Source organism: Heptranchias perlo, chromosome 8, assembly GCF_035084215.1.
Source record: "Heptranchias perlo isolate sHepPer1 chromosome 8, sHepPer1.hap1, whole genome shotgun sequence".
Lineage (NCBI taxonomy): Eukaryota > Metazoa > Chordata > Chondrichthyes > Hexanchiformes > Hexanchidae > Heptranchias > Heptranchias perlo.
The window spans coordinates 88,890,600-88,915,952 of record NC_090332.1 but is presented as its reverse complement, the minus strand read 5'-3'; the positions used below and the strand labels follow the sequence as shown (position 1 = coordinate 88,915,952).

General features: G+C 42.9%; 1 protein-coding gene across 4 annotated transcripts in view; it reads left to right on the top strand.

The window, feature by feature from the left end:
- Positions 1 to 25,353, top strand: part of LOC137324791 (homeobox protein Meis1) — a 181,697-nt gene that overhangs the window by 40,900 nt on the left and 115,444 nt on the right. For all 4 annotated transcript variants that reach the window (XM_067989493.1, XM_067989494.1, XM_067989495.1 and 1 more), the window contains exon 8: positions 22,047 to 22,192. In XM_067989493.1, coding sequence (XP_067845594.1) covers positions 22,047 to 22,192 — 146 coding nt within the window. The remainder of the gene's footprint in view (positions 1 to 22,046; positions 22,193 to 25,353) is intronic.

Here is a 25,353-nt window from a genome sequence, read left to right as displayed (position 1 = left end):
GACGTAAAATGGTAAATCCACCGATCGGGTGCTTGGTACTATAGCACTGTTGCCCTTTCTTTGATCGATGCACCGTTCAAGTGCTGCTCCCTCCCGGGAGTGCAGGAGTGCTGAATTTACCTGAAAGTTTCTTTATTTAGTTTCCTACGTGTTAAAGTAAAATGAACGCAATATTCAGCCGCAACAAATAGTTTATGAAACTTAATTAGGTTTCCAGATTTTTGCTTTAAACCAAAAGGAAAATGTTGAAATTAATAACGCTGATTAACATAAGAACAGGCTTAGCTACATACTTGAGTAGAATACCTATGCTTTGCATGTTAGATTTCTGACAATGATGCTTTCCCTAAAATAAAAATGTTATTTTACTTACTTCAGCAACTAGACAGAGGAAACGTTATGACTGTCTGACAAATGACGCTGAGACTGTCTGACCAGACATGAAACAACGGTCCTCTATATGTTTTTTTGCAACCAATTTTACTTTTCAACAAAAGAAAAATGGAAAGCCTCAGATTTAGGCCAGCCAAAAATATATGGCTAGAAGTCATAAAAAAACAAAGCAGAGAAAGCAGGACACCCAACACAATTTATATTTTGCTCGGTTTATAATGTAGAATAATGGCATAAAAAACATTGGGGGAGATTTCCTCTGCGCTCTAACTATAGTGAAATTGTAAACCTGTTTATAGAGAATGGGTTTATGATTTTGCTGCATCTGGCACACAGAGGAAACTTTTCCACATTCTTCCCACAGTATTATTTTATGGTAAAGAAAATCCAAAATGAAAATGTTTGTGTGAATGCTAATTGTAAAGCGGATAACTGTGCAATATTGCACACCTAGAGAGTCATTGTTCTCAGTTTACCTCTGTTAGTTTCTTGGTGAATGCAGATTAAGAGAAGGCTACTTGCATTGCTATTTCCTACAAAGGCAAAGACTTGAGCAGATAATCTAGGCTGATACTCAAAGGTGGTGTTAAACCAAAGCCCCATTTTCTCTCTCGGGTGAACGTAAAAGATCCCTTGGCACTGTTTGAAGAAGAGCAGGGGAGTTCTCCAAATGAAGGGTGGAGAAACCAAATAAGGTGGTATTGGAGTGCGATCATGTTTTCTGTCATTAACATCAGTCACACCAGCTTCTTACTCAATCCAGCTTTGCGAAGGCCTGTGGACAGGTTTTGAAACCTTAAATCTCCCCCCACTTAATGCAGTCGATCACGATGCGACCGATGCACTCTTGCACACTGGCAGAATTTGCTGGATTTGTCACAGTGGTCAGACGCCTTCCTCAAGGGGGGCATTTAAACTGCTGCAGCGGTCTGAATCCTGCAGCACCTAGGCATTTTCTCTCTCAACCCATCTCCCCCCTCCCCCACCATGGCAGGCCCCCTAATGTAGGCTGGATTATACCAGGAAAACACCAAAACTATTCAAATATGGGACAATCAGTGCAACTGTCAGAATTCCTGTCCCATCACCCTCACAGCAGCACGGTTGCTGAAAAGGAAAATCTGGGCCTGTATATTCTGGTATTTATCTTGCACCAATCTAACACTAGCTTTTTTTGAATAATCTACGCTATGTTTATCCAACTATACTGGGCACACATTCTGTAGGCTTGTTTTAGCGACAGAAATCTCCCAAACTCATCTTTTGTTTGTCATGATGAATTGCACCTTGCGATAAAGCAATGAATGACAATCAATGAGAATTTCTCAACAGCCGCAAAGAGGCATCGGGGTGCTGAGAGACACCATCTGGTATACGTTAGCCACATTTCCAGGGAAAATCTGACAGAACGTGGAGATTCTGTATCTCTAACTGATTAGTATAGCAAGGTCAGGTGGGCATGGTAAGAGAAGGGAAGTCTAATGGTGGTGGAGTGATGAATGGGATAGAGAATTTAACTCTTTTCTCAGTCCCTATCTCTGTATTTCGTACAGCTAATCCTACTGGGTTTGTTTTTAGTGTTTGATTAGGAGATTAGGTGGGTATCTATCAACTGAATGGGTTGTATCTATTTGATCCTCATTCAATTGTTCTGCATTATCATTCGTTGGCTTTAAATCCTATAAGGGAGTGAGCTAGTTACTATCTGCGCTGTTTGAACAAAAACTTTGACCTGCTGCAGATCTCTTTATTTCATCTTTGTCCTAAATGATACATCAAAATGCTTACCAACTAGTTTGATTTTATGAAACCATTTAGCAGATGTAAAGATTTCACTGCAGCTAATTCCTGTCTTTCAAAAAAGAAAATGGTCCAGTTACAAAGGGTGCGATAAATATCCTGGTCAGAAGTTTAATTGCTCATTTCTTCCTTTTAATGCCAAAAGTAATGATAGAAATACTGTTTGAAGTGTGGTTCTCAGAGTGCTCGTGAAACAGCATGTCACTGTTTCTTGCATATTCGAGATACAGAATATCAGACTGAACTGAATCATGCTTAATGCTGCAGTGCTGTGCTAATTTTAGCTTGGAAAGAGGATGGAGATAAACTGACTACTGCTAGCTCCATATGCTGTGTTGGTGATAATATTGTATTGTGCAATACTCTGTGAATAATACCACTGTTACTATATTACATTTTTGAGATGTAAGAGTAGAATTTTCATAATACAAAATGCCCGTTGAAACTGTTATACAAAATATATGCTGCTGATTTGTTCAGTTCCTGCAAATTCACTGAGCGTTAGAATCTGTAATGCTATTAGTATCATTGTATTGCTGAATTAGCCTATCAGAAAGGTTTCAAGCATAGATTTAGTTCAGAGTTTGTTTGGCTAGAAAACGATCAAATTCGTTTGAATTGTTTTCAAACCCAATATGTTCGGATTCTGAAAGAATGCCAAAGTGTAGCACTTTCGGTTGAAATGAAATCCCAGCAAAGCCACGATTTGTCCAAACAGATGACGGAGCAGTTCCATATTTGGGGAATTTTAGTTCTACAGTTGCAGCTAAAGAGTGTTTGACCTTTTTATTTGTAACTGAGACCACTTCACAGGGTGGGGATTATTTGTTCCTGCTAAGCTGAGAGAGATCCTGTGTGGACACTGCAGATGGAGTGAGCCTTGTTGTAGGCCTTGGAGGGTGGGTGGAAGCTTTGTGTTCACAACTGGCAAAGAGCTTGACCTGTGGATGACCCCTGGCCAAACAAACCCGGAGCTGAAGAGGCTCCTTTTGACATGGATACCCATTGAGGGTTTTTTTAGCAGAGAGCTAACGTGACCCTCACAGATTTCTAGGGAGTTAGGTTCAAAATGCCTGACACAAGGTATTCCCAAGTTTGTCTTGGAGGAATTAAATTGTTGTAAGGTGAAAGATATCAAATACTGCCAGAGAGAGGTTAGTACAAAAGGTGGTGTTGACTCTTCCCTTTGTGTGTGCAAGATGGTGGAAAATGCATTTTAGTAAGTTCTGTTGCCTTGATGAAGAAGTGCACAGATTTTAACAGGTAATTTGATCTTTGCAACAGCTCATGAAGTTGAAAAATAGGCAGGGCTCCATTGATGGAAATGTATGATAAGTGCTGAATAAAAGGCCTGGCATTAAGCAATGCCAAATCTTCTCTCTGCTCCCCCTGCTCTTTGTTTCCATAAGGTCTTTTTTCACAGGAACAAATACATCCAAGTAAATAAAAGCAAAAACAACAGCAGAGGCCCATATCATCGCAGCACACATGCTCACAAGTCAACTTCTGCAGGAAGCTGGAAAGGCCTGTTGCATACCATTTCCATTGCATCTTTATCTCTCCAGCTCATTGTTTGCTGCTAAGAGCACAAGCTGCAATTTCCCCAAGTAAAAGCTTCCTGTTGCCTGCCCTTTTTAACACAGTGTTTTTTCAGCAAGATTCTTGAGTCTATTGGATAAATGGTGGAAAAAAAAAAGAAACAACACGTTAAACAATTACAGGAGCAGTCACAAATACTGAAGAGCAATGAAGATTCCACAAAGCAGGTGGTTGGGGGGCAGGGGTGGGGGGCACAGTAAGATTCCAAGTGCCTCAGTGGGTCTAGGTTTATTTATTTCATTCATGTGATAGATTAAAATAATCAGAACTGTTAATCCAAGTTATTCTGACAAAAGCATAATTGAAGTTTAAACCGAACCTTGATACAAATTGATTGGAACAATGAAAAGGAAGAGTATGATGCAGCGTAGCTGACATTTATTCAGAGTTACAAACTTACTCATCTGTAGGAAATTAAACTTTTTCCCCAGCACAACGCACAAACATATTTCAGCCCCTGTTATTGGCACAAGTGGATGAAACTTTTTTGCTAAAAACCGTACCTTAGGTACTCTCCCTATCTTGCGTGTCTTATCATCGCTAAGGAGTTAGTATTTCAGAGAGGCAGTCCTGTGCCCCGGGAGTAGGGGCATCCATTTCTGTGTCCCGATAATTAATTTTCTCACAGTGAAGGCCTCAAGTATCCTGTGCGCTGTTAAGAGTTAAGTCCTAATGTGATGCCACGAGAAAGTAATACGTGAAAAATAAAAAAGCACATCGCATTCGCAAAGTGTTTTAAGTTGAGAAAGGAGTCCTCAAATTTTAACTATTTTCTAGTTTTAAAAAAAGAGAGGAAGACATGTTTACTTGATTGCAGGGTTTGGGTGAGTTGATAATTTTATTGACAGTAAACTTGTTCACAGTAGTGATTTGTTCTACCACATTGACAACATAAAAATAGATAATTTATTACACAGTCATTTTCTCATTTCAGTTTATCAGAAAACTAATGTGTTACAAGCCACATAATGCCACATTTGGTCACGCCTATATTTTAAAATAATGTTACATTTTCCCCTGGTTTAACACTATGTGAATGTAGGCATAGAAAAGTGCACATGTAAAATTTTATGTTTGAGTGTTTTAATAAAACTACCGAAGAGAAATGGGGAAATGCTTCATTGTCCAGGGTTAGCATCCTTCATCTTAATGAGCGCAAAATTCACCAAAAAACTTGAAAAACTGTCCAAGAACAGGCATTATGTGACAGTTTGTTGAAACAACATTCAACTGTGGGAATGGATGGCTGCAATGTTTAATTCAATCTCAGAAGCTGTCATTGTTTTCCACTGTTGTGTCTCAGAGCTGCTGCTGTGAGTTTAAGAGAATCATGGAAAGCCACCAAACATAAATTGAAAAAAAATATGCATGCTCACAATCTGATGGTAATAATGAATTTCGAAATATTAATTTATCTTGGTTTAACCATTCCAGGGTCCTTTTCAGTCCTTGACTTTGCCTGTGCCAAAAACAATCTCCCGCTGTTCTAAAATCCATGACAAGTACATATCATCTCATTTATTATCACTCAATTGCATTTTGAAAAATTGCTCATGTAATAAACGGAAACACGGATTGTAGCTTCTCCTAGTGATTTGAGTGATCTTTTCTGAGTTGTTTGGAAGCATCAGCTAAGACAACAACAAAATATGCTTTTAATATGCGCCTGAAGATGTCAATCTCTCCCCACCCCCACTCCTCAGTCCAACAAAAATGTCAGGAAATGATGAGAACCCTTGGTGTTAGTCTAAATCCTTGCACTGTATTATCATTGCTGTTTGAGTTTAGCATAAGACATGTTTGTTATAGGAAAAAGCCATACACATGAAGCTTACTTATCTCTAGCCTGTGTCGTTTAGATAAGTGGTATATAAAAAATTATTCATCCACTATGTCAATAGTTAATAAAAAGCGCTCATTTTGGTAAACCGCGGAGCTGAGTTTACACAATGAATAAAGAAATATTTGGGAACATGTTAAAGGCCCGGAATGCAATCACCAGCTGTTTCAAATGGTACACTGGAGCGTTCGTTCTTTCTGTCTCTCTGTCTCTCGCTCACTCTTGAGACTGAAAAGAAACAGGACTTTATTACCCATGCTAACATTGCAATCAGAGTTACACATTAAAATAATAAATCAAAATGGTTTGCACTCTAAATGACACATTGACCAAGGCCATATCCAATAGTTGGAACTACAGTATCTGCAATCAGTGATGCAGGCCAGTTAGTAGTGTGTGATTTTTTAATGGCAGGAATAGAGATGGATGGTGGATGTGATAGATTTTTTTTTTAAAAAGAGAGGAAGGAAAATATACTCAGATCTTGAAATGGCATCAATCCATAAAAGTATTGATTTTAGAAAATGTTGGTACAGTGAAACTGTATTTATGGGTTCACCCTTGGGACTGATGTCTGGCTAGTCAAGAGGCCGTCCTTATTTACTTTTATTGGACACTCTTCTCCAAAGATCTGAACACTTGCTGGAGGTGACTGCCTAATTGGGATGACCACAAGGGCAGGTTTCACTGTAGAGTACAGGCTGATATTGAGCCTTTTGAATATGCTGTTAGCTTTGTTAGATGGGATAATAACTCTCTTGAAAAGGGTAAATGTTACATCATGTTAATCTCTCGTGAATTCAATAAGATTTTTTTTTTCATTCCTATGCCAGTATGGCAAGACATTTTTGCAAATAGTACAATAAATTCTTTGAAAGATTATGGTCACAGTTTTGAAGGAAACTAAAAACTGTTGCCAAGTTTATTTGAAGGATAATGTGAACGAAAAAATATCCCACCTTTCTATATGTTTATCTAATCCCGTATTATATTCCAGCACAGGAATTTTACTCCTGTTTGCGGAAGGCTTAAAATGATGCAATATGTTTGTTTATGTCGAAAGCTGCATGGAAAGATGTGATGTGCTTTGAGGAGGTTAAAGAATTCATAATCTGTTTTGTCCACATAATTGTTAAAACCATACCTATAAATACAGCACCTTCAGTGCATCAGAAAACCTCCCTTGGTTTCTAATACCAGTAATTGGAAGCAGACACTGTGAAAGGTTGTCTGCCACATTCATATTCTACATTTGGAAGCACTTTGAACCTTGATTATTCATTTAAAAATAGTTACCAATAACCAATACGTTATTACACATATTTGTGCAGAGATTTGTTTCAAGAGCCATTTACAGGTTCAAGTGTGCAAGTCGCAATATATTTTTTCATGGTACCACATGTTCTCTGGATGCTTCCTGTATTTTTTTTTTCTCTTTACTTGCCAATTTTCTCTCCCGCTTCACCCCTCCCCCTCCCACCCACCCATTCTCCTGAAGGGGCTGACATGGTTCTGTAGGCACCTAATGGCCGCTTTGCTCAAGTGGCCATTAGTCACGTGGGAGCCTTGGCAGGCAGTGTTGGCATGCTATTTGATTCTAGCGGGCACTACAGCCGATCCTGATTCTGCCCTCTTCTGGCCGGAGAGCTCTGTGGCGTTTGCTATTTATAACAACAACAACTTGCATTAAATAGCGCCTTTAATGTAGCAAAACGTCCCAAGGCGCCTCACAGGATCAATTATCAATCAACATTTGCCACATGAGGAGATATTAGGACAGGTGACCAAAAGCTTGGTCAAAGAGGTAGGTTTTGAGGAGCGCCTTAAAGGAGGAGAGAGAGGCGGAGAGGTTTAGGGAGGGAATTCCAGAGCTTGGGGCCCGGGCAGCTGAAAGCACGGCCGCCAATGGTGGAGCGATGAAAATCGGGGATGCGCAAGAGGCCGGAATTGCAACAGTAACACAAATGCATTCCTTATGCACACATTTACAATTTTGCTACAAATAGAAAATGGAGGAAATGGTCCTTTCTGATGTCCACACATGCTAATGTCCAGCAGAGGTTGATGAATAGTAATCTGCAGTGAGAACCCAGGCCAATTTCTCTTAACTCAGGGATGTTGAAGCAAATGACAGTGCCTCAAATTCCTGCGCTAGCTGAAATTAGCTAATTCAGAACAGATCAGAGATTGAATCTGAGATCTTCCTTGCCTGTACGGCTTAGCCACTCGCTGAATACGTTCACTGAGCCATTGAGGAGCCTGTGTTCAATTTTTTTAATGTTTTAAATGTTCTCTCCAATTTTCTTCCCTCATTCTCCGGGAGTTACGGAGTCACCTTGGGTTACGGCTCCACGGACATTGGCTGGCATTGGTACCTTTCCCAAGTGGACGCTTTTTATATGTAAGCCTTAGACACTGAGGGCTCGCTTTTAAAAGGGAAAAACGGGTGGGTTGGGGTCGGGTGGGCTTTCAAACCAGCAACCATTTTAGAACCGCCCCCAACCCACCTCCAACCCGCCCATTTCCGGTTTTCACGAGGGCAGGACGAGGAGCGAGCGACCATCCCGCTCCAAGGAGGCGGGTTGGGCATTATAACCTTTCCAGGAGGCTGCGGGCCTCCATTTTTCCACAGTTTCCGATTTCAACTCCGGGGGGGGCCAAGATTCCCGGACCTTCTGTTTCACGCCTGAGGTGCGAAGGCCCGAGACTAACAGGTAGGTGACTTTCCGGCACAGCTTGTGGGCCAGAGGAGCAGGAGTGCTGCCCCCAGGCCCAACAAGCCTACCTGCAACGACCCCCCCCCAACGATCACGAAGCAGCCCCCCCCCCCCCACGATCTCCGACCCCCCTCTCCCCAACAATCGCGGACCCCCGCCTCCGATCCCCGGTCCCCCGTTGGAAAGGTACCAACGATCACGGACCCCCACAATGATCCCTGATCCCGACCCCCCCCCGCCTCGTGACTGTTCCCCAATCCCTCCCCCCATGACTGACTCCCCCCGTGACCCCCGGCCAACCCATGCCCCTGTGCCAACCCATGCCCCCTGTGCCAACCCATGGCCCCCGTGCCAACCTATGCCCTATGCCCACTCGTGCCCCCCCCATGCACTCCCCCACCAAACCACACAAACAATGACTTACCTGAAGACTCACCTGGACACGCCCTCTCTCTGGCTGGTCTCCCGTCCGACTGAGACCAGCCTGTCAATCAGGCCAATCAGTTGGACGGCAAGCTGACAAAAAAAATGTCCGTACATCAAAATCGTAAGGACGTCCGGGAAACCCATACTTCGGGGTTTCCCATCTGCAATTTGTCCTCCCCCGCCCCCTTCCCGGCTCGGAGTCAAAATCATGCCCTGGGTGTCAGTGCACTATTCAACCTGTAGCTTGAGTGGGAGATTGGCAGAACCTCCAGCGTCATTGGCCCCAAGGCGGCCATTTACCTGCCAATCACCTGCTGAAGTTACAGCAGGTGATCAGGAGAACCCCGCCCCTGCGGAATTTCAGTGCCCAAAGCGTTTACCATCAAAGGTGAAAACAGGAAACTGCACGCAGTGGGGGAAATAGGGAGAATTAGGTTTGGGGACCAAAGGCATGGTCGTAGCAAGGGATTTTGATAGCACGGAATGGAGGGAACATCCTTTGAAATTCCTCCATTCACTATTTAGTGGAGGCAGTAACATTGTGATTTCAAGGCCGTCATCTGCTATTATGGAACCCATTAAAATCTGTTTCACCCTATGGTGATCATAGTGGATAATGGTAATTATAGTCATGGCAAGCAAAACACAGAGAGACCATCTAAAACTTCTGTTTAAATGGATGGAATAAATAGCAAGACTCCTCAGTTGATAGGGCTCTTGCCTCTGGATCAGAAGGTCACAGATTCAAGCTCCAATCCAGAGACTTGAACACGTTACCCATGCTGACACTTCAGTGCCGTACAGAGTGAGTGCTGCATTGTCAGAGGTGCCATCTTCGATGAGAAGTTAAACTGAGGCCCCGTCTGCTTGTTCAGGTGGACATAGAAGATCCCATGGCACTATTTGAACAAGAGTTGTACTGGTGACCTGGCCAATAGTTATTCATCGTCCAACCATCACTAAATCAGATTATCTGCTCATTGCTGTTTGTGGAACCTTGTTTTGTGCACAAATTGGCTTCCATGTTTGCCTCCATTATAACAGTGAGTACACTTGAAAAGTAATTTATTGGCTGGGAAGCATTATGGGATGTCCCGAGGATGCGGAAGGTGACGTTTTTTTCTTCCTTTCAAAAATAATTTTTATATTGTCCCACACCTCCATATGAGAAGTGCACAATTTAATGAATTAGTAAGGAACTGTACAAAAACTTTCTGACGGAAAGCACATTCAGGGCTATTGCGTAGATTTGTTTTCTCCCTCTGAGTTTCAGCATTTGTCTTTTTTAGGCCGTAATTTTAACCTAACTCGCTGGGCGGGAAACCCATGGGATTGGGTGGAATGCCGGTCTCACACCCCGCCGAGTATAACCATTCAGCGGGTCGGATTTTGCTGTGAGCGGCCAACGATTGGTGCTAGTCATTCATTAGACTTGCACTTGGCCATAGACTCTCTATGAGCTTTTCCACGGCAAATTCCTGTAAGTTAAAGTTCCAATCAGCACGGCCCCCTCTACAGGGCATCTGGGACCTGTGTGAACAGGGCAAGCAACTGTGGATCTCCTTAACCAATCAGATTGAAGATGAGCAGCGCAGAGACTGAACCAGGAAGTGTAACTTAGAATAGTGAGTTCTATAGGCACAGAAGGTAAAATAAAGAGAGGGAAAGAAAGATTGAATTGAGAGACAGAGATAAAAGAGACAGAAAGAAAAAGTAAGAAAAATGTTTTTATTTAATTTTTTTTTTAAATGACTAACAATAATTACAAGCTGAAGGAATGAGACTCCAAACTTTTAAAAGTTAATTCTCAGTGCCAGTGAGGTTGTTTGGCAGTAATTAAGACTGATCACGCCTTTAAAAGGGCACTTAGACTGGAATGGACAAGCCCTAACTTTTTGTGGCGAGGTTAGTCCGTATCGACGATGTCTGTGCGGAAACTTCACGCTGCTCGATACATTTGAACGGTGAGCCAGATGGCGAGATGCCCTTTCCGTGCAGCTTACAGAGGAGGACACATCTGGTACAGCAACTCCCGGATTTCTGCATTTAACTGTGCATGTGAGGTCACCGGAGGTTACTGTCCAATTTGCCGATAGATAATGGTGAGTGCTCTTAGCCTCACTGTTATTTTCACAGCAAAGTCCTGCCCAGTGACTTCAGGCTGGGTGTAAAACCAACGATGCTCCCGATCCCTTTGGTTTGCAGATTTTACACAAACAATGATCATTATGTTTAGCTGCACAAGTCAAATAGTTAAAAGGAAGTGACTTACCTGTGCATGGTGTCAGAGTTGAGTTAACGCCTCATGGCAAAGCAGCTCGTCTCCAGAGTGGAATACTAACCTCTCAACATACAAAACTGCTGAGATGAGAAGTTCAGACTTGCAGTAACTGATTCACCCACAGGCAAATTCTGGGAAAACAGCAGAGGGAGTTTTTCAACCTCAAAAAAAAAACCTAGATTTCTGAACCAATAAAAACTTTCATACCAGAAAAAAAAAAGTTGAAATTGGTAAAGACATTTCTATGAATAGAAAGCTTTCTTTCATGAAGTGATTCTTGTAAAATAGTAATGTGCAGGAGATCTAAAAAAAAAATCCTTCCTGGTTTTGGAAGCGGATAATCAAATGACTGCTGTTTTATTTGAGAATGCAAGTCAGGAGGATTATCAGCCACCTGACACCAACAAAATATGTTTTCATACCAACAAAGTAGTCGCCTTCAGTGGACATATGTTCCTCTGTGCGTTTAATTTTATGAAACAATTGGTGTGCAGAAAGAATCATAGAACGATATAGAACAGAAGGAGGCCACTCGGCCCATTGTGCCTGTGCCGGCTCTTTGAAAGAACTATCCATTTAGACCCACTCTCCCCTGCCCTTTCCCCATAGCCCTGCAATTTTTTTCCCTTCAGGTATTTATCAAATTCCCTTTTGAAACTTATTATTGAATCTGCTTCCACCGCCCTTTCAGGCAGCGCGTTCCAGATCAGAACAACTCGCTGCCTAATTATGTGGTAATCAATAAGTGAATTTGGAACATCAAGTGATACCTGGGGCAGGATTTTAACTGGGAAAAACAGGTGGGTTGGGGGTGAGGGGGGGCATTTAAAATTGCAACAATTTCAGACCTGGTTTTCACTGGGGCGGGACGACGAGCAGATGACCAACCTGCTCTCAGGAACCTTTCAAGGAGGCTGCGGGCCTCCATTTTGAAAGCTTTTGCAATTTTAACCTTTGGAGGGCCAGAATTCCCGGGCCTTCTCCTTCACACCATGTGAGAGGAGGCCCGAAACTGCAGGTAAGAGCCTTTCTGGCACAGTTTGTGGGCCCGGAGGAGCAGGAGTGCTTCCCCCAGGCCCAACAAGCCTACCTGCAGTGACCCCCCCCAACGATCGTGACCTCCCCCCTAAAATGATCGCAGACCCCCTCCTAATGATCGAGATTCCCCCCATAACGACCGCGGACCCCCCCAACGATCATGGATCCCCCCAACAACTGCGGAACCCCCCCCAACGATCACGGACCTCCACGATGACCCCCAATCCCGACCCCCCCCTCGGTGACTGACCCCCTGGTGAACGAAACCCGATCACCCCCCCCCCCCCAATGACCCCCGATCCCCCCCCACATGACTGACCCGCCCGGTTACTGACCTCCCCTCCTCCGCCCCCCCCCCCCCCCGATGACTGACCCCATGCCTACTCATGTTCCCCCCCCCCACCAATCCTTACAAACTAAGACTTATGTGAATGCTTACCTGAAGACGTCCTATCCGTGGCTCATCTCCCATCCGACCAAGACCAGCCTGCCAATCGCTGGGTCAAAATCCTGGAACTCCCTCCCTAACAGCACTGTGGGAGAACCTTCACCACACGGACTGCAGCGGTTCAAGAAGGCGGCTCACCACCACCTTCTCAAGGACAATTAGGGATGGGCAATAAATGCCGGCCTCGCCAGCGACGCCCACATCCCATGAACGAACAAAAAAAAAGGCCGGCCTGTCAGACGGGAAACCGAGAGATTAAAAAATAAAAGACGTCCTTACGTCAAAATCGTAAGGACGTCCGGGAATCCCGTACTTCCAGGTTTCCCATCCGCGTTTCGACCCCCTCCTCCCGCCCCCTTCCTGGTTCCGGATCAAAATCCCGGCCCTGCTATCAGTCAATTAATAGAACTAGAAGATTTCAAAGTATTGATCATTCTTTTAGAGGAGAATCATAAAAGTTAAATAACAGCGTAAGAGTTTTACAACGGTTGACACTTGCGAAAACACCATATATTTTTATCTGCGTTGGTCCTGAATTTAGACCCTGAATTTCCTGTCAGCTGCACTGGGCGGCAGACCCTTAGTGGGATAGGATTCCCACCTACCTGTTACTTGCGTTCTGACTCCAGCCCTCTCTCTGGGGTCAACGGAATTTACATATGCCATCCTGTGCTGATGAACAATTGCAATCGGGAAACTGACCCTTTTAAAGTTCAATTTTTCCCCCAGACATCTTTAACATGTAGTGCTGCTACAACAACAACAACAACAGCAACTTGCATTTATATAGCGCCTCCAACATTGTAAAACGTCCCAAGACGCTTCGCTGGAGCGATTATTGAACAAAATTTGACACTGAGCCGCCTAAGGAGCATTGTGGCCAAAGAAGTGGGTCTTAAGGAGCGTCTTAAAGGAGGAAAGAGAGGCAGAGAGGCGGGGAGGGATTTCCAGAGGTTAGGGAGCAAATGGTGAGAAATATGTTGAATGAATGACATTGTTTCTCTCACTCCCAGCATTATAACCAGCCATCAAATCGTACACAAATTCTGATGGGCAGAAAAAGGAATGGGGATCTGGTGTAATCGGATCCTCCCTCCCCCCCTTCCCTCCCCTCCCCCCAGCCCACCCAGGTTATGCCAATTTGTCAGAGGAAATTTGGGGCAGTAGTCTCTGGACCTACAGACTAGTTTGTAAGGATTGGTGGGGGGGGGAACATGAGTAGGCATGGGGTCAGTCATCGGGGGGGGGGCGGAGGAGGGGAGGTCAGTAACCGGGCGGGTCAGTCATGTGGGGGGGGATCGGGGGTCATTGGGGGGGGGTGATCGGGTTTCGTTCACCAGGGGGTCAGTCACCGAGGGGGGGGGGTCGGGATTGGGGGTCATCGTGGAGGTCCGTGATCGTTGGGGTTAGTGACCACAGAAACAAAGTCACTATTGGCATTCCAGTGTCCGTAGGCTCACAGTGCTCGTTTGTAGTACTCCTATTACGGTCAGTTTATTATAAAAGGATAATGCCACAGTTTATACTGCGCACAAGATTCCAGATTCGAAGTACATAGCTGATGTACTGACGACACATACTGGACAGCAGTGTTTGAACTGCTTCAAATTTTACTAGCAATGTACTGCTCAACCAACTCAGCATGTCCCACATGTATTCAACCTTAGCTGCAGTGATTTAAGAACATAAGAACATAAGAAATAGGAGCAGGAGTAGGCCATACGGCCCCTTGAGCCTGCTCCGCCATTCAATAAGATCATGGCTGATCTTCGACCTCAACTCCACTTACCCGCCTGATCCTCATATCCCTTGATTCCCTTAGAGTCCAAAAATCTATCGATCTCAGTCTTGAATGTACTCAACGACTGAGCATCCACAGCCCTCTGGAGTAGAGAATTCCAAAGATTCACAACCCTCTGAGTGAAGAAATTCTTCGTCATCTCAGTCCTAAATGTCTGACCCCTTATCCTGAGACTATGTCCCCTGGCTGGAAAGTCAAAAACTAGGGGAAACATCCTCTCATCATCCATCCCGTCAAAATCAGAATCTGATATGTTTCAATGAGATCACCTCTCATTTATTAAAGAAAAGTAGGAGCCTTAACAACAAGGCCATGTTTTGGTATACCCAAACAATCACCATCACCTCCACCCCCCCACGAAAAAACTACAAACTGCTGCCCCTCCTGGCCCCTCATAAATAATATTAAACTTACCTTGACTGGTTCTCTCCTCTATTGCTAGTGGAGATGACCGGAGTGTACACAGTGCTTTCTTCGACCATTTCCAACCTAAAATGGAAGTCGGGGACCCAGGACCTCAATTTGCACATCACTAGGCCCCTTTCCAAATGGCGCCAGCCGCATCGTCAGGGTTAATGAGGCGGTGAGGCTACTGACGCCATTTTGAGGCTGTTCCTGCCCCATTAACGCCAGGTGATACAAGTTAAAATCGATCCCAAGATTTAAAAGAATTTGTTAGAAATATGACAGTCGAAAATTTGTGGCATGCACCTAATTCATAATAAACCCCTCCTCTACTCCAAAATCAGGTTCAGTGTTCCGTATAATGTCACGGAACAGGCTTGAGGGGCTGAATGGCCTACTCCTGTTCTTATGTCGCTATGAACGATAACCATATTTATAATAGATTACTGCGGTTTATAAAGATTTGGCTGATAAAGCAGGTTTACAAATTACGCTATACTTTCCATAAGACGATATTTTAAACATCTTAACATTAGAAAAAAAATCACGTTCACCTTTCGCGGGCGACAAGAAGATGCAAAAAAAAAAGAACAGAGTTTTTTGCGGGGTTGTTCGGCCTGCTGAAGTATGAACTTTGTGCTAAAGTTACTGTTTCTTTTCAATAAATCACTGCAGGTAAAGGTTGAATACATGTGGGACACATTGAACTGGTTCAGCAGCACATTGCTAGTAAAATTTGAAGCAGTTCAGACACTGCTCGCCAGTAGGTGTCTTCAGTACATCAACAACATCCTGGAATCTTGGCCGCAATATAAACTGTGGCATTGTCCCCTTATAATAAACTGACTGCAAAAAGAGTACTTCTACAAATGAGCACTATGAGCCTACAGACGGGAGAATGCCAATTGTGCTTTTGTTTCTGTGGTCTGTAACCTCAGAATGGACACTAGTCTGTAGAGCCATAGAGTCTGTAGAGCATGGCACAGGACCCCACCAAGGGCACAGGACCTTGCATGGAGCCCACCAGAAGTGCTGTATTCCTGTCCGGCTTACCACGTGCCTGAACGTTGTGTCACGAGTCATTAGTATGGACCTGAGCTCGCCTCAGCACAGGCCTGCTCCCCTAGCAGGGCCTTGCATTGGGCATCGGAGGTGGAATCAGGGGTCCAGCTAGAGATCTGAGAGGCCATCTCTCTTGTGTTTCTTCTGGACTTACTTATTATATTCAGGGCTGCATATAGGACACCACTATTCCTGGCCTGAATGGGGATGATTGGATAATTTCCCTATCAATCGCCTGGTGACTGCACTGATATAAGTGACTGGGATTGATGTTACGCGTATAATTTGTATTCCGTAACTATCCTCCACTCACTGCATTTTGCTGGAGAAATAACCTTGCTTTTATCGGGAGAAGTTGCTGCAGTTTCAGTCATGAATGCTGTTTGCTGTAGGTCGTAGAGATTCTTTTTAAATAGACTCTGTGGACTGTTTGCTGTCGTGCATTGTTGAAACAGATTCTGTTTGCTGAGTAAATAGACTTTGTTTATTGTAAAATAGACTGTTTGCTGTGAGTCCTGCCATAAGTCCTGGCCCACCTTTAACTCATTGGCTGACATAGTGGTGTCAATAGACACTCTGTATATTCAGGGGCTTGTGGATATATTGAGATTTTTTTCAATTTTTATTGAACCAGTCTGCGTAACTAGTGCGTAACTCCAAAACCAAAATACAAAAATTAAACAAAAAATATTGAAAATAACATTATTGTATAATTAAGCTGATATTTAGTTACTTAAGGAATGTTAAAGGACAATTATTGCAAGCACACTGCGATTGGCAGATTTTTAGTCATTCCCACTAATAACACTGTATATGATGAAATTGACCCTTGTAAGACTATGTACACTTGTCCTTTAGCTTGTGAGTGTAAAAAATAATGAAAAAAGGTACTTAATCCTTTTTATTTGGGAAAAAAAGAGGAAAACACTGCTTTAGGAAACTTGCACAATTGCTGTCCTCATCAAAATATGGTTGTTTAACCATGGTTATTCTGCAATACAACAGTGAAAGGCAGATACGCATAAAGGAGTTATCAAAAGGTGTTTGGCAAAATGTACTCGTTTGTTTGCCACACAATCTGATGAGATGATGCAGCATCGACCAAAATGGGCCATGATGTGGTGAAAACAGCAGCACACTGCTGGAACGTACCGTCATTGTAACGTAAATGTTGCATGGCCATTTGTCTGTTCTTGCTCCTCAGGCATATGACAGGGCTCCTGAATCTACTGTATTCGAACCAGATCAGCATAACGAAACTGCTTTGACATACAGCTAGTGCCATGTGAAAGAACAATCGACACTGCAGCTTTTAAACATAATCTATCCAGAGAACACAACGAGACATTTTCGTCATTGTTTGCTATAATTTATTTGCGCGATTTATTCAAAGGTACTGTGTTATTTCAGTAGTCAAAGACAACAGCTTGAGAAACATCAATACTTACAGCAGTAGATAGTTCTATCTTTGTTCACGATGACAAGTGTCTGTTGGAGAATAAGTACGGACCTCCCCATTTTCTTGTGACTAGCAAAAAAAAGAATGGACATGTCACAAAGGAACTGAATTTTCTTCATATTTCTTTTCTAAGCAGTTTAGTGGAAAAAAATGTTACCGAAAAATCCCAAGAGAATAAAAAAAAAATCAACAATATCCGTATTTTGATTAACTTAACTACTTCGAAGCTAATGATTACTTCTAGTAGTCTCAAACCCTCGGGATAAAAAGTCAGGAGAGGCTAAAACGTAAGGGAAAAAAAACACACACGTTGTTAAAAGTACAGTGGAGTAACACATTTGCAGCCATGAAAGAATAAGCAACTATAGTATTTTTATAGCATGGCTAGATTTTCGAGAAAGAGGAGGATTGAGGACGTTGACCTGGGTGAGAGGAACCCCTGCAGACATAACCATTCTGACCCATTGAATGGCCTGAATACGATAAACGCTGCTTTATCTTTTCTTGAAAGGAACAAGATAGTGAGGCCTAAATGCTGGGGCATGCTTAAATGGACAACTGTGAGACTTTTGAGCTGAGTGGGTTTGAAATCTGAGCACTCCGACAGGCTGAGAGCTGCCACAGGTCACCTGCAGCCCTCCATGGGGATAGGCCCGGGTCTTACAAGAAATTGCCCGTGGACGAATTATAGTACAGATTCCTTTCTCTGCTGGCTGGCCTCTTTCACCAGACCATGGCCCATACCGTTTTGTAAAAACAATTCAAAAAATATTTGAAAGGGGCAAGCGGCTGTGATGAAAGGTTTGACAGTTTGACTTACAGTTCACGGTCTTCATTACTAGAAAATTGAATTGTGGGGCCGTGGCTCTATAATACTTGCTACAGATCCGATGGCTTCTTAAATAAAGTCTGGTTGTTATGCTTTTGTCTGTGCTTTCAGCAGTAAAACAGCAATATGTTGGCTTCACTGATTTTAAATTGTATTTGACTAAATTGTGATAAACGCAAAAATAGCTTGCACCTCGACTGGTAATATGCCATATATATAGAATCAGGTATCGGCAATTAAAGTGCCATTTCAAACAATCATATCAAAGGAGATTACCCTAAATTCATCTGATAATGTCATGCAACGCCTAGAGAGATTGACTGGGAAGTTACTCCGCAGACTGACGATTTGAATGGATCAAACTCATCAGAACTAAGACAGCAGGAATGTTCACATGATGGCTAACTAAGTGAGTTGCATATGCGTGGAGCGACTGCAAGGCCGTGTGCAGACTCTGCTCCCCCCCCTCCCTCCCAAATAGCCAGGGGCCATTTAACAGTGCCTCTGGCCCCCTAAGTCACTGTCCTGCTGCTTAATTGCCACACGGAGTCTGTGACACACGGGCAGATGATGTGACATTTTCAGTTCCTGTCACTAGCGAAAGCCACAACGTAGCTCACACTAGTTGCTAAGAAGCTGTCAGAAACTGTTAGCAGTTGGCATAAGTTGCCCTATGGCATTTCCTCATGGCATCAGCAAAATGAGCATAACTCACCCAGTGGAGCCTGCTGCTGTACTAATGAGGCTGTAAGCTTGTTTATGGACTAGCATCATTTTTATGATTATTTCCACCTTTTCAGTTTTCCTTCATAATTTGCCTTCATTTGGAGGCAGGAGAAGTCAAATGTAGAAATGAAGTCACTGCTGACATTTTACAAATGTGGCCCATAGCTGTTACCATATGGCCTGTCTGAGAGCTCGTTGTGAGTTAGCTCATTGGTGTCTAAAAAGAGAGGAAAAAAAAAAGAAATTAGCCCCAGACCTCAAAGAGGTGATTGATGGTATCAAATTACAGTGAAAATGGAAATGCCAATAAAATTGATGGTTTAGAGTTTTCTCCAAGGTTTTGACTCTCAGAGGTCAGTATGCAAGAAAAGTTAGCAAAGAATAGGTTAAAAAATGTTTATAGAAAGAGGGAAAGGTATAAAAGGATGGGTGTGAGAACACTATAATTGGCTTTGACATCTTGTGGGTAAGGATATCCAGTTCTTGTTATCTATATCTTCAAACTCGCTCCAGAGCAACAAAATTAGAGTTTATTTTTTTAGGCATCTCTGAACATGCACCAGATTTTGCAGTGGATTGAAAGCATTTGCTCCTAATGAAAATCTTGTCTTAGATTACAAGCCAGCGGTGTAATTTCCCCTCCCAGATGAAAGCAAAGCTGCTCTATTTGCCTAAAAACAGTAGGAAGAACAAACTGTGCATTAAAGCCTGGGCTGTGTTTTTTGGGCTCGTGCTAATGATGTAACAGAAACCTGTTATTTGGGGTAGGCCACTCTCTACAGATTGATTGAGGGGAATACTCCTCACTTAAAAGCTTCCACCGTTGTATCTACATAAGTCTTTACTTAAAATTTCTTTTTCTGGTGTAGCGCTTTGCTACATGAGAAAAACAGGAAAGGTACTGGTGAGTGTTTTATATGGAATGCAGAAAGCCTTTCCTCTCCTAATGGTGTGTATAATTCAGGTGCCCTGAAGGCATGCTTTCAGGAATTCTTTTGCCCGAGGTAATGGGAAGCAAAGACTGTTTTAAAGCCTTTATTATTCTATTGATGCACAAAGCTGGAAAAAGTCATCTCTCGGATTATAGTAGATATTTCCATAAATTATCAATGAATTCGTCTCTAGTGAGGCAGTGGGGCATTACTAGTAAATGAATCTGAAGGGGTTTTTGGCACAAATGGAAAGTTATATGTAAAGAGGAGGGTTGATGCACGGATATCAAGATGGGGGAGGGTATGTCATTAGATTGCAGGCTATTCAGATTTTTAATCAATAACATGTATCCATGACTTTTATTTTTATATATGGATAATAATCCAGTGTTTATGGTATTCATATTCAGATTTAAACAGATGTTGATCTGTTTTTGCTAGTCATGTTTCTTTAATAAATTATAATGTAATGGAATAAATTGCTGTGCCTTGCAACAAAAAAACCTCCCAGCATCCACCTCAAAACTCAATTACAGTATTAGGGCATGTACTGTATGCACTATACGTTATTAATGAAGCTGGCAGTGTATTTTTCTTTGTCTTTCCCCACTAAACAAAACGATAATTCTAACTATAATATTTGAGCACTTCCGGTTCTGTATTTATTATGCAACTCATTAGCATTTTATTTTTGCTGCCTGTTTAATGGTCGTCGGGATATGGAGAAGAACAATGCTTAGGGAAATTAAACATTGTTCACTTGGCACCCAGTGACAGCGCCAAGTAATCTCAGGTCAGGAATAATATAGGTCAGATTCATTGTGCGTTCCTCCGCAGTGGGATTTTACCTTTGCCTCAGAATGGCACCCCCTACTGCACCAGTGCGGCATTTTCTTTTCCCATGCCATCCGGCCTCATTTCAGTTTTGACAATTCAGTGTCAATTCGTACTGTGCTCACAGTCAGTATTGCACCGTGAATTTGTATCCACAGAGGATAAGCCTGGGACTGTCCAAACTAAATTTAAGTGGGACCCTTAAGTCTCCAGAACGCAGACACTTCATCCCATCTGTCTGGGCTGCACTCGGACCCCTGTCTCAGAATTGAGAAGCCAGTGTTGTCTCTTCACAGGCGCACCCAGTTCATTAGTATTGTAACATTGAATAAAGCAAAAACGGTGGTAACAGTATTAGATTTATTTTACACTAAAGCTAAAGCTTAGATACATGTATTGGAGGGGACTGAAAATCAACACTTTTTTCCCTGACATCGTTTTCACTGCAGAGTTTAAAAAGAGAATAGGGGCCGTGTGGTGAGTGCTTTTGAAATATTCGAAGCGTTAATGAGATGTACCTGTTTCACACCCGACAGGTGGTATCTTTTACCACTCAGCTACATAGGAGTTACAAATACTGTATTGTTAATTGTACTTATATGAGCAGCCATGTGTTGTTTTACACTGTGTGCAGCATTGAGACAAGCTACAGTTAGAAGTCCAGGTGCAAGTAATATTGGTCCCAATTCTTCAGTCTTGGCACAGGCATTAAAACCATTAAGTGCCAACCAAACTGACAGACAGATGGTTTGTGTCCATGCCTGTAATGTTACTTTCTGCAATCCCTGTCCAGCAGTGGTGCTAGGAAGCCAGCATTACAGCAATTAGGAGGGATTGAGCAAGCCCAAGACAAGGAGAATGGTGATATGACTGCCCTGTCCAGCTGTTTTGCCATCCAGTTGCTTGATACAGATGTAAACGTTTTGTTGTTTAAATAAGATCAGGGCACAGATGGCACATGCTGGGCTCAGTGCCATGTTCCTAATTTTTATTAAAACAATGAAGAAAAGAAAGGAACAATTAGTTTTCCAGGGGGAGGTGGGAATGGGCCTCTCTGGTGCAAAGTTCAGGGCGATCAATAAAGTGGACCAGAACAGTGCTTAGCGCATTTCCACCTGACTGACGTGGAGCACAATGCTGCGCTGAGTGAGAAAGTAGATTTTAGGAGCTCAGACACAAGTCAACTGCTGTTGTGCTTGACTTTACAAACAAGACTGCACTTGTGCCCCAGGATTGGGAAATTACAGCCAATTTATTTTGATGTATCTAAGAATTTGTGCTAAAGACCACAACATGAATCACCCAAGGATTAAATGATCTGTAACCTCCTATACACCTGGAAAACGTTGATATATAAAACAAAATCTCCTCGTATTGTGCAACCTAATAGAAGCAATACAAAAGTCTAAATGACCAAAAAGATTGCCTTAAAACTGCATCTTTAATGTACTGACAGGTGATGGCTTGGACAACAGTGTAGCTTCACCAAGCACAGGAGATGACGATGACCCAGACAAGGATAAAAAACGTCAGAAAAAACGAGGGATCTTCCCAAAAGTAGCCACAAACATCATGCGAGCATGGTTGTTCCAACACCTCACAGTAAGTGAAACGTAAATTGATACGCATTGAAACGCAACTCTGTGCGGGTGGATTTATAGACAACAGAGGGCAGATTTTTCTCTTGTGCTTTGGTGTAAACGGTCACCTGGATGGAGCGCATAGAAACAAAATCGGGCGGGGAGGATCGCACGCCTGTAATGGAGCCCACCCAATTTTCTCCCCATTAATATAAATCGGCAGAAAATTGGATGGGCTGTTTTCCTTCCCCGCTGATTTTCCTCCATACTCTGTGCAGAGGACATTCATTAGCGAAGCTCAAAAAGAGGAACATGTCTGGTACAGAAAGGACTGGGGGTAGGGGAGGAGGGGCTCATTTTCCAAAGAAGTTGGAGCAATAGCAAGATGCAGCTATGTTGCCAATTGGCTTTCTGGCATTTGGACCCTGTAAGCTATTTTAGAACTTGTAATTTGCAAGAACTCAAAGGCACAGAAACATTGAGAGTTGGGAAGGAGTATGTCCAAAATAAAAATGTTCCCTAATTTTCTTATGACCTTGCAAACAGTTGAGTAGCTTTGAAGTGAAAAGTGCAGTAAGCTAGAATATTGCACAAGGGAAAAAACAATTCTAAATTATTATTTTTGGTAAGAAGGTGATATTAGTCAAAACTAGCAGCTTTTTTTACCATAACAATTTCTTGCCTTCCTCCTGGTTTCCTAAAGAGGTTCACTCCTTGCAGGGTATGGATGGTTTCAAGGAAGCCATGCATCTTCTGATACAATGCCTCCATGGCTGTTATTCAAGTGTGAGCACAGGCAGTACGTGTCAGCAGACTATTTGACTATGGTAGGTATTATATCTGAGCCATATGTCCAAACACATAGGCTTTCGGTGCCCAAAGGGGCAGGTGGGAGTAAGTACTGAGTGGGGTGCCCCAGGATTGATGTTGGGACCACCACTGTTTCTAATTTATATCAATGGCCTGAACTCAGAAACCTAATGCAAATTAATCACATTTACAGATGTGCCAAAGTTGGAGTGACAGTGGATTAGAAGGAGGCAGCTCAGTAATTACAAAATGAGCTTGAAAAATTAATGTAACTGGGCAGAAAAATGACAGGTGAAATTTAATACAGACAAGTGTAAATTAGGAAGGAAAAATGGGCAACACCTGCACTTCTTGAATTAGCTAAGCATGAAGTTGAAAAAGTCCTAGGAGTCTTAGTAGACTCGATGCTCAACATAACCTAATCAATGCAGAGAGGCAAAATACAAAGCCAGTTGATTGCTGAACTAAATGACCAAAACAGTAGGAATACAAATTAGAGAAAGTCTATCATCAGGGACAGAGCGACTGAGATAGGACAAGAATGAGCTGATCAAAGAGAGTCAGCGTGGATTTGTGACGGGTTGCGTCATGTCTGACGAATTTAGTTGAATTTTTTGAGGAGGTCACTAACATATTGGATATGGGAGTGTCTGTGGATATTGTCTACATGGACTACCAGAAGGCATTTGATAAGGTTCCGCGCATTAGATTATTAGCAAAAATGAGAACGCACAGAATTTTAGGTAACCTTGCAATGTAGGTCGGTAATTGTTTGGGAGGTAGGAGACAGAGAGTAGGGATGAAGGGACTGTATTCTGATCGGTAGGATGTGACAAGTGGTGTTCGTCAGGGATCTGTACTGGGGCCTCAGTTTTTCCATGTTTATTAATGACTTGGATGAAGGAATAGAGAGTTGTCTATCCAAATCCAACAGAGTGAGTGGGAAAAACTGTGGCAGATGGAGTTCAATATGGGGAAGTGTGAGGTCATCCACTTTGGATCCAAGAAAGACAAATACTTTCTTAATGGTGAGAGATTAAGAGCTGTGAAGGATCAAGGGGATTTGGGTGTCCAGGTACACAAATCACTAAATGCTAGTGCACAGGTGCAAAAGGTAATCAAAAAGGCTAATGGAATGTTGGCCTGTATCTCAAGGGGACTGGGATACAAAGGGGAGGAAATGATGCTTCAGATGTATAGAGCCTTAATCAGACCCCATCTGGAGATACTGCGTTCAGTTTTGGGCACCGCACCTCAGGAAAGATATATCGGCCTTGGAGGGGGTGCAGCGCAGATTCACCAGAATGAAACTGGAGCTTAAAGAGTTAAATCATGAAGAAAGGTTGCATGAACTTGGCTTGTATTCCCTTGAGTGGTGATCTAATCAAGGCGTTTAAAATGATGAGGGGATTTCCTTTGGGGAACCCAGAAAAGGAGGACATAATCTTAAAATTAGAACTAGGCCGTTCAGGCGTGAAATCAGGAAGCACTTTTTCACACAAAGGATATTGGAAATCTGGAACTCTCTCCCCCAAAAGGCTGTGGGTGCTGGGGTTCCATTGAAATTTTCAAGACTGAGATCGACAAATTTTTATTAGGTAAGGGATATTGATCGAAGGCAGGTAAATGAAGTTGAGGTGCAGATCAGTCATGATCTGATGGAATGACAGAGCAGACTTGAGGGGGTTAATGGCCTATTCCTGTCCCTATGTTCCTATGGATAACCTGGTCAAACCAGATCTTGAGTGCTGTGTCTGGTTCTGGTCAATGAATCACTAGGCAGACACTGAAGGCCTGGAGGCAGAGCAGAAAAGATCCATGAGGATGAACCCCAGTCTTAGATGTCTCAGCTTTGAGGAAGAACTGGAGAGATTTGGCCTCGAGTCTTTGAAGGGGAGAGCTGAGAAGTGGTCAGTTCAGGCATACAAGCAGTGTGGAAAGGTAATTCTGGAAAACTACTTTGAAGTAAATTGCTAGAGTAGGGCAAAGGGGCATTGGTTTAAACTAGTAAAAGGCAAATTTAGGACTGGTACCTGGAGGTTATTCTTCACACAAAGAGCAATCAACATCTGGAATGGACTTCCAGAAAGAGTAGTGAAGGTGAAAACCTTGAAATCATTTAAGAACCAATTGGAAGCAGCAATGGGGGGATCTTAGGGTCATTCTGGATGGACGGATGGACTGCCTTATCTGTAATTATCTTGCGATCATGTGATAGTGATCAGTAGCCAAACTCTTGACTGATTTTCCACTTCCTAATCTAGGGTCACTGAGGCCAATTGGAGTACCCCGGCCACTGCCTTGACTGAGATCACCACAGGCCTTCCTGATATGTATAGCTCAGCCATTCAATCTTGGCTGCTTTTGTGTAAC